The following is a 10,110-nucleotide window of genomic DNA, read 5'->3' on the forward strand; positions in this document are numbered from 1 at the left end:
AATGCTCATGAAATGAAGGTGTTTTATGATCTCTCCAACAGTTAAGCAATTTCAAGGCCCCAGGCAGAAAAACTGAGACACAAGGACATATTTGTAAGATATGCCTAATATAAATGTCCTCTATAATCTGAAAATACAAAATGTGATAGTACTGATTGAAGGCTATTTACATAGTGTTACTGGGAGAAGGAAAAAAAGAATGTGGTGTAATGGCACCAGGTAATTGATGACCAAGACATTTTAACATGATGTAACATCAGAAGTAATTCATCCAACATTTTCTTTTGAAAGTAATGTCTGAAGAGGAATTCCTTTCTGTGGAACCCTTAGAGGAAATCCCATTACCAACCCTGGCGTCCATTTCTGCGGGTGCGGAGTCATTTCCTGGTCTGGACGATTCTGTGGACATTGTGACTAGCATGGGTACTCTTCAGCTCCATGACCTCTCACCTGTCTTGAACACTTGACCTGTTACATTTGCATATTGAATCCAGTGAGAATCGTGTGACTTGAGTTTATTTTTTTCAGGGCATATTTAGGATATTGTGTTGACTGTTTATTGTATGGTTCCAAAATGAACTTTATATGAAGTTGGGAGATTCTGTAAAATAATTTTAGTCATTTTAGAAATTAAAAAGCAAGTGTATTATGTGCTGCTGAATATGAAATCATAGATTTAATTTCTGGCATTTTCAAAATTAAGGTTTTCTGATAGACATATTAAAAAGTTTAGTCATTCTGTTTTCTTGATTCAATTATTAATAAATATTTAAACTTTTGCAGCAGTATCACATCACTTTTAAGCTCCCCTGAGCCGAAGAGTTTAACTTCTTTGACCAAAATATGTCTGTTGTCTGTCTTTGTCATCATAAACTTTTCACATTTTAATCTTTTTCACAAAACTGCTGGGCCAATCTCAACCAAACTTGCCAAAAATTATGCTTGGGTAAAGGGGATTCAAATTTGTTCAAATGAAAGACCACACCATATTGAAGGGGAGATAATGAAGAATTAATGAAAATTTAAAGGCATCTTTTAAAAATCTTCTTCTTGAGAACCACTGGTCATAAACATGAAACTTATCTGAAAGCTTCATTATATAGTGTAGATTTGAATTTGTTCAAATTATTACCCTCAGGTAGGATGGGGGCACAATAGGTGATCATTTTACAAAGGAATAGATAGGAAAAATTTTAAAGATCTTCTCAAGAGTAGCAAATCCATGATTAGCTTTATTTGTATGGAAACATCTTAGGTAGTGTAGATTCATATTTGTTCAAATCATGACCCCCCGGGGTGGGGCCACAATGGGCAATCAAAGTTTCACATAGGATACATAGGAAAGATCTTTTAAAATCTTCTTTTCAAGAATTAGTCATATTTATGTGGGAGCATCCTCAGGTAGTGTATATTCAAGTTTGTTCAAATGATGACCTCCAGGTAGGGAGTGGCCACAATGGGGTATCAAATTTTTACAAAGGAGTATATGGGAAAAAATCTTTAAAAATCTTCTGCTCAAGAACAGCAAAGTCATTTGTTATATTGATATGGAAGCATCCTCAGGTAGTTTAAAATTCAAGCTCCCCCCCCCCCCTTCCCCATGTAAACTTTTCAATACTGAATTGATTTGTGCTTTTTCCTAGCCATTGTGCTCAGGTGAGCAATGTGGCCCATGGGCCTTTTGTTTTATATTTTCACTGCATTTTATTTTGTCCAACTCACAGGCCAGATAAAGTAAAAATGGACCTAGTTTTATTTTTCATTTTGTATTTGATCAATTCTTGTACACATTTTTAAGACAGAATAAATTTTGTATTAAAGTTTTTTATTTCATCTTATTTCAAAACATTTTTTATAGCTCAGGCCATATTTAAAAAATTGTTTGAATGCCCTCTCCTGACTGAGTGGTGAAAAATTGCCCAAGTTAAAACTTTTTTTTAACCTCCAGAAAGCAAATTTTTTTTATGCATTCTGGAAAATTGAAAATTCAGCATTAATTTGGATTTTTTTTGGGGGGGGGGGGGGAGAACTTACCTTCCTATCGACCCAATATTTTCATTGTGAGTTGGGCGAGGGCAAACAAACATTGTTTCAAAGTTGGCCTCGGATGATCTTTCTGCTCATATCTTGCAAGATGGGCATTGTCAACTCCTCCCATTTTCCAATTCTGCTAAAGGAGAAATTTTTTTACTTGACAGTACAAAGAACCCTTAGATTTAAAAAAAAAAAAAGGATTAAAAGAGTGTTTTAAACATTTTGGTTTAAAATATAAAATATTGATGGCTGCAAAGCTTGTAATGGCATTATAATATCCCTGATTCTGAAGGAAAAGAAAAATATAATGACCTCTCCCTGATTTTTTTAGGAGAGTCAGCCATCACAATCTAATATTAGATTCTTTGATCCGCTCCACTAGATCTCTACTTATGTAGCGATTTAGAGGAGCGGATCGAAAGATCTCATTTTAATTAGATTGTCAACAATGAGAGAACTAATAGAAACCTTGAGAGAACCACCTTGCGAAATAGAGTTGAGAAGTCCAGCGTCAGGACTGGTCGTTTGTAAACACTATAAGGCGAGGTATTATTGAAATAGATTACACGTGGAAACACGGAATTGTGTCACCTTGTGGACGGACTTGTATACTTGCCAAGGATTAATCGAGGTAAACATGTCGGTGATTAATATTCATGTACACCATTACAGCTAAGCTACTGATAGTTACTATTCATGTACCAAGTATTTAATGATACTATAAATGGGTATGATGTACATGTACAATGTTATTGACAAGTATCAGTTATTATTGGCTTTAAAAAAAATAACTTTGTAGGTACATCCGCCAAACAAACTAGAACAGACCCTTAGGATGCAATTTCAGGTGGTGGTGGGGGTTGGGAGACACAATCAAACAGTTCAGTTGGGAAGGGGGGATTCGCTACCAAGCACAAAATTCCTTGACAAACAATTCATGAAAATAAAAAAACGGTAATCGGACTTAATTATTGATCATGAAAATCTATTCAGTTGTTCTGTTTTCTACATTATCCTATTTCAGCAAAATTATTTGGGGGCACCCCCTCCCCCCCCCACCATTGCCCCCTAGCTACACTTACCTAATACCGGTATCTATTAACAGTCTCGCTGTAATCGCACTAGATCTCGCAGGAGCTACTGCGAACTCCTCGGTTATTATAATTTGCAAAACACTGCAAAATGAAAGATTCCGAACACAAGAACATCCTCCCCATCCCCCCCCCCCCCCCGAAAATAGGTTTTTGGGGTTTGAAAAAGTTAATAAGTATTTTTTTTCTCTCTCTCTCTCTTTCTCTTTTTTGGTCAAATATTTTTTGAGTGGATAAGGACATCCCCTGGAAAAAATTCCCGTAAATCATGTCTGTAGAGAGCGAGAAACGTATAGTTATTAAAGAAACTGGGGGGATAAGCCGAGCCATATGCCTACATAACGATCGATAAAAAATCAATAAATTCATTTCACAAAAATTTCACTTTTTGTTGAATTAATGTAATGCTTATTACCATTTGCATATAAATTTGACAAAACCTGAATACTGTAACAGCGAAAATGATTCTGATTAACACAACAAAATGGCATCACGCTCAATTTTCACAGAAACTGACATAAATTGGATTATATAAATACATTTTTTAAATAGAGTGGGTCATCGTACCATTTTTTTGAGAACGATTAATGAAAGGCAATGGAAAGATGTTGCTTTTTACACTTGCAAAAATTTGGTATGAAGACCCACTCTACATAAAAAATTAAGTTAACTTACTTAAATTTTCACCGTGGTCTTAAGAAATTCTAAGTCCAAAAACGCTTGCTAAATATAGAGAACTGTATGCTATTTAAATGGAAATGTTAGTGTGACTCCGTGGTCTAGTGGTTAGCGATGAGCTCTTTAAAGGGACATTTACCGAGGAAAGTGTTCGAGTGATGCTCTGATTTTTTTTTTTTTTTTTTTTTTTTTTTTTTGGTTTTAATTTTGTTTTTCTTTATAAAAAATGTCTATAGGAATAACATATTTTTCACTGGAAATAAAATGTATACATGTAGTAATGAACTTATTTACAGTAAATTATTTAAAATGCCGGATAAAAATTATAATAGATATTTGAATACTTTTATTCCCGTTTTATTTATTTTAAATAAAAGCGCTTCTAGATCACCATTATCATTATATACGATGTTAACATTTTTATAATATCTCCACAATAAGTGTAAACACTCAATATGCAGATTAATTAATAGAAGTCCTTACCCATGTTAGACATTTGAGACAGTAAATGAAAGTCAACTGTTTAGCTTGTTTAGAATATAAATATCATTTTGAAAACTACGGTAAACATTAAAATGCTTAAGTAAATTCGAACAATTGAGAGATTTTTTCCAATAAATGTTCTTGCATAGCCGAAAAATGGGCATGGGCACATGGCTCGTCTTATCCCCCCAGATTCTTTCTTCGTCAATGGCTGTAAAAAGACGTTAGGGAAATGAGGGTAATAATAAAGGAATGAATGTAGTTATTAACTCCACCGACGGCGTTTTATCAAATCACTTGTGTAATATTAAGTAACACGTACGTTGTCGTGTACATGTATACATGACTGCTTAACGTAATCAGCAGCCAAGAGCTCGGACAGCCAAAGGACGAAATTGCAATGATTGAATAGAGTAAAAGATAGCTCCGAATCTGACGTAATGAGAAAAGAAACAGCTTAATGAAAATTGTACTAGTTTAACAACAGGTTATACGTACATTTTTATAATTTTGAACTTGTAAAAGATTATTTATAATAATGAATACAATTTTTCTCTCGTTTATCACATCACATATTCAATTTTAAAGGAACATTTTAATGATCATTACCATTAATTGTAATAATATGAAAAGTTTTTTCCCCCCAAGATCTACCATGTCGGACAAAAATCGAACCGTGTTGAATCCAGGAGAAAAAGTTCAACCGGAATTAAATAACAAGGAAGCCAGTCGCCTGGTACAACGTCTCTACGGCCTCTCCGCCATCAAAGTAGAAGAACTGAACAGTTATGACGACAAAAACTTCCACATCCATGTCGACACCACTTCCGGTGACATCAAATTGTCAGAAGAGGGATATGTTTTAAAAATCCTCAACTCTCTAGATTCGAGATTTTCAGAAGCGATTGGTATGATATATGTCAGTGAAGATATTAGCATCCTCCTCGAAATCATCGAAAAACGAAATTTATTTCACTAACTCTTTTTATAAAAAATTAAAAATTATTAAAGGGGAAAGAAAATAAAGTTATCGAGTTCTTGAGATGCTGTTACCGACATGCAGTTATGTATGTCGGGGTGCGTTGGGTGTGATAGCGGCCTACGTGTTTATTAAATAATATTCTGAGTATATATATATATAGAGAGAGAGAGAGAGAGGGTTGTTTGAGAGTTAAAGCTAATATTATTGTAGTGTAACATTTGATAAAAATAAAAAGCAAATCATAAAAAACCCTTTTCAGAGAGTATTATATGAAACTTACAGATGCTCAGAATCATCTAATTCTACATGTGGCAAAGCATGGAATACGTACTTCCTGTCCAGTTCCCAATCTTTGCAACAAATTGTGGTCTTTGGAACAACTAGATAGTTCAGGTAATGTAAGAGTTTTGCAACCTTCAAACGATCTCAGTTATTAGTGTTGTTTAACAGATTGTTTTATTTCATAAAGGGATAAAATTGTTTCCTGCAGTTCCATCTTTCACAAATTCTGTACAGGCCTTTAATTTTGAAACTAGGGATGTCAACGAATATTCGAACATTCGAATATTCATTTGATGAGTTGATATTCGAATATGAATTTAAGATTCGGAAAATTGTCTATGAAAATGTTTGTTTATATTTTTAAAACACTGTATCAAAGATTATAATTATATCCCTTATTAGGCTGATAATTGTAATTAATTACATGCATTGAAATCTGAAAAGTATACGACTATTCTGCCTTTGGTGGGACGACTGGTTCCTCAGTTGGAGCTACTGTAAAAACACGTGTATCATTTGTTAAAATTATACTTTTCTACATTTAAATCAAATATTTATTTCAAACATGCATTGACAAATATCAAACGGAATTCCTTATTGTACACCTACAAAAGTCTTCATACAATTTTACTTCCAATATAAGAATACCTACGCTAAACCTTTCATGAAATTAGGATGATGCATATTTAAAATAAACCAGATTTTATCGAATATTCGAATATATTCGAATACTTTCATTGAATATTCGAATATGAATTATTGACAAAATTTGACATCCCTATTTGAAACCATTCATTATTTTATTGCAATTGGAATAAATTCATACCCTAGTATATGTTGTCCATAGATACTACTTTGTCCATTATTTATATAGTTATATTTCAAGGCCAAAGTCACTATGGACACTTGATTTCTTGCTGTATCTATAATCGCTATGTTATCGTCTATGACATTAATACATGTATACATTTTCCTGTATTTTACCTTTATCTACATATCGACAAATTCACCGTCAGAGTTTAATGAGATGTCGAAATCATGTTCAGTGGGTGGTAAAAACTTTGCAAACGACGAATGTTGTTGCCGGTTGCATTAAAGTCTTCTGTTCAAGGCCATTACATCAAGGTCAAGGAGTGATAGCCATGGATACGGCTGGAGAAGGAAGAAATATTCTGCTGGATATGGTTCTGTTGTTTGTCTTACAGTCGGAGTACATAAGGAATTGCACACCCATATAGGCCTACATGCGCATGGTTATTTACATGCATATAATAATTTATATATATCAAACAATGAAAAAGTACCAAAACTCCTTTTATCAAGATATATAACATCTGAATATAAATTCTTTTTTTTTTTTGATAGATTCCAAGTACATCGTTCGTCTGTTTACCTTCATTCCGGGAAGAGTATTTGTTGGCATCAGATACACTGCTTCACTAGTGCACAGTGTCGGTAAATTGGCGGGAAAATTGGATGCAGCGTGTTTGGTGAGAAATCTCATTCTACATTTTACTTTTAAAAAAATGAAATTTGGGAAGAAAAAACAAACAAACAAATAAGATGATATCTTCTTGAGACATTTATTTTATCGCAAATGCACTATTTTTCGCAGGAATTTTATGACACAGCCTTCACTGATCATAAAAGGATCTGGAGTTTGACAGAAGTTCCAAAACTTACCAAGTTCCTAACTTGTTTAAAGGAGGAGAAGAAACGACAATCAGTATTGTCCGTAATAAAACAGTTCAACGATTCAGTTGTTTCCAATTACAGTAAACTCAAAACAGGTGCATATTATAATAATGACCAAAAAGTTAGGGTCAGCAATTTAAATTCTCCTTACCGTAGCATTACATTCTCAGTTTGAATCAACATTTCTTTTCCAATAATGTGCGACGGCCAATTGCATGTATAGAGCTCAAAAAAGGGTAATAGAGTCAATTTATCACATGACTTCGTTCTTTGCGAAAATGAATGGTTCTGAAATTGATTTTTAGCATTTATAATTTTGCATTAGTTTTGAATTGGTGTAGTTTTATTCTGATGCCTTTATCCATATCTCCCTAAACTGTGGTAGTATTTATAAATAATACTCCTAAAAATATAATAAATACACATTGCACAGTTTAAAAAGGACCACGAGAAAGTGGTAAAATCTGAATTTGCAAAAAATGTAACAGGACCCAAGGCTTGAACACTCTTAATTCATACTTGTTATTGGAGCCAATATAGGAAATTAAAAAAAATATGAACATCTCAAGAATGATACGTTGAAAATGTTTAACTTCAAATTATTAACATGAAAATATAAATTCTGTGAGTTTTGTTAAAACACTTTTGGGTTTTGTCAATAATTATGGTAACATACTAGTAATTCTGTCCCAAAATACATATCGACATTGCATATCGACGTAGTCTATAGAAATTAAACGGACAGAAATATGCCATCAAATATTTTGTAAGTATTTGGAAAATTATTTACAATGAAAGCCACTTTTTAGCTTACCTCAAACGAAGTGGCGAGAGCTTATGTTATAATTTCGGTGTCGTCGTCCAAAGTTCACTAGTTTTTTGAGCAGTTTTCTTTTTAAGTATTTAAATGCCCAATATTGATCCTAGCAGTAACTGCGTGGCTGATGCATCTAGTATGTCTTATTGTATCATTCAGGTGTCAAATGCTGCATTTTCAGCCAATGTTTTAATGGTTTCGGTGCAGGTTTAAGTCTTTTGAGCAGGTCTCATTCCCAAGTAACTAAAAGCCCTACCTGGACCAAATTTGCAAGGGTGATGCATCTAGAGATGCACACTACCAGGATTGCTTCGGATGATGGATCTAACCTACATTTTCCTGATGAGTGAACAGGGCAAATTTTTTGGAGTGGGTTCATTCTAAAGTAACTATAAGCCCTATGGGGACCAGACTTGTATATATGATGCTATATTGGGGATATACACTACCAGACATGTTTCCGATACTGCAACTGATCTACATTTTCTAGGTAAGTAGAGAGGCTAAAGCTTTTGGAGCAGGTCAATTCCCAAGTAACATTAAGCCCTACCTGGACCAAACTTGCATAGCTGATTCAAGTAAGGATTAAAGCTTTCTTCGGACAATGGATCTGACCTACGTTTTCCAGATGAGTGAACAGATTAAAATTTTTGGAACAGTTCCGTGCTTAAGAAACCATATGCCCTACCTGAACCAAACTTGCATGTATTATGCATCTTGGGAGACACACAAACCAGACTTGCTTCAGATGATGGATCTGGCCTATATGTTTTTCGGATGAGTGACCAGCATGGTAAAGTTTCATTCTTAAACCAGAAAGCGTCTTTTGGAGGGGAGAGGTAAGAAGGTACATTGAACTTGGTATATTCTATTGTAAAGTAGGGATTAGTTTATACATGTGCCATTGTTGTTGAAAAGGCTTGCTTAAAACATGTTTTATTATACATTCTAAATAGAAATTTTCACTCGACACAATAGCTGATATGTAAAACTCTTAGAGATATAGTTTTCCTTTTTTTTTCTTTTTAAAATGAATTTCTTTAATACAGGAGTTATTCATGGTGATTTGAGTGACCACAATATTCTTATTACACCGTCATCACCAGACGACTATGAGGTTGCTGGCTTTCTAGACTTTGGCGATGCTACAATTGCATATTACGTGTTTGAAATCGCCATACTGATGTGCTACGTCCTGCTTGGCGCTGGTGAACAGGACGATCCAGTTGAGCTAGCAGGTCATGCACTTGCAGGTTACTTGTCCGAATTTCCTCTCCCCGCAATGGACTTATCAGTTCTAAAAATATGTATTTCAGCGCGACTGGTCCAGTCTCTTGTGATGGGGGCATACACTGCTTCAGTCCAACCCGGTAATACTGACTATGTGTTAAATACACAAAACAAAGGTTGGGTGCTACTGCATGAGTTCTGTGCTAAATCTGATTCAGAAGTGTTCGATTCATGGGAAAGAATTCTTCACGAGTACGGCTTAAAATTTGATTTCAAATAACGTATCTTCAAGGTGAATGCTTCTTACTAGCTTAATTTGAAAAGGCAGATCAGCAATATAACCTAAAAGCCTTTTCAGAATTTGTCGAGTGGCTGTGCTATGTTTGCAGTTTTAACATTGCTTTTGTGTTACATATCTTTCAATAAAAATAAAATCAATGCAAAATGATACTGCAGTTTAATGTACATGTATGTGAATTATACTCACGGTGCAAAAGGCAGTTTTGTGACACTGTAATTGACATTACTTTGAGGTACGCATAAACACTGCTGTTTTAAATTAAACCAGGTTTCACATTGTAATTACATGTATTTCCAACATCCGAAAATAACTCACATTGGAATCAAGTCACCGTATTCCGACAATCTGGTACAAATATTTAACAAATTCCAGATAACGTATGATAGCATAAACACTATAGACAACAAGAGGCCCAAGGGCCTTAACGGTCACCTGAGTATAATACAACAATTTAGAGAATCCATAGAGTATAAAATGAACTGAAAAGTGAAGCTTTGTTGCCCAAAAGCAAGAAAAA

At 34.3% G+C, this 10,110-nt stretch overlaps 2 protein-coding genes and 1 long non-coding RNA gene across 4 annotated transcripts in view; 2 read left to right on the forward strand and 1 right to left on the reverse strand.

Moving 5' to 3' along the window:
* Positions 1-1,823, forward strand: part of LOC133181001 (uncharacterized) — a 35,674-nt gene extending 33,851 nt beyond the window's left edge. The window contains exon 6 of the mRNA XM_061315504.1: positions 292-1,823. Within this exon, the coding sequence (XP_061171488.1) occupies positions 292-467 (176 nt within the window). The 3' untranslated portion in view covers positions 468-1,823. The remainder of the gene's footprint in view (positions 1-291) is intronic.
* On the reverse strand, positions 518-3,183 carry LOC133181002 (uncharacterized). 2 transcript variants are annotated; one of them, XR_009720423.1, is made up of 3 exons: positions 3,117-3,183; positions 2,035-2,167; positions 518-601 (listed from the first exon to the last, which is right to left on the reverse strand). It is a non-coding gene; the product is annotated as an uncharacterized LOC133181002 (long non-coding RNA). The 2 variants fall into 2 exon arrangements; XR_009720424.1 differs by having other exon boundaries at positions 2,035-2,170; positions 3,117-3,149.
* LOC133181000 (hydroxylysine kinase-like) lies at positions 2,575-9,725 on the forward strand. The gene is made up of 6 exons (XM_061315502.1): positions 2,575-2,665; positions 4,935-5,194; positions 5,551-5,661; positions 6,916-7,040; positions 7,166-7,340; positions 9,112-9,725. Exons 2-6 carry the CDS (start codon positions 4,942-4,944, stop codon positions 9,570-9,572), a joined length of 1,125 nt encoding a protein of 374 aa, XP_061171486.1. The 5' UTR covers positions 2,575-2,665; positions 4,935-4,941; the 3' UTR covers positions 9,573-9,725.
* The last annotated feature ends 385 nt before the right edge of the window (positions 9,726-10,110 follow it).

The sequence above is a fragment of the Saccostrea echinata genome, unplaced genomic scaffold, assembly GCF_033153115.1.
Source record: "Saccostrea echinata isolate AGI-Se365-2 ecotype Australia unplaced genomic scaffold, CSIRO_AGI_Sech_v1 ptg000008l, whole genome shotgun sequence".
Classification (NCBI taxonomy): Eukaryota; Metazoa; Mollusca; class Bivalvia; order Ostreida; family Ostreidae; genus Saccostrea; species Saccostrea echinata.

Bases quoted from the DNA above. Each gene is read 5' to 3' on its own strand.
- LOC133181000 (XM_061315502.1), top strand. From the start codon at position 4,942: ATGTCGGACAAAAATCGAACCGTGTTGAATCCAGGAGAAAAAGTTCAA. The intron at 5,195-5,550 runs GTATGATATATG...TGAAACTTACAG, and splicing joins GAGATTTTCAGAAGCGATTG to ATGCTCAGAATCATCTAATT. The intron at 7,341-9,111 runs GTGCATATTATA...TCTTTAATACAG, and splicing joins TTACAGTAAACTCAAAACAG to GAGTTATTCATGGTGATTTG.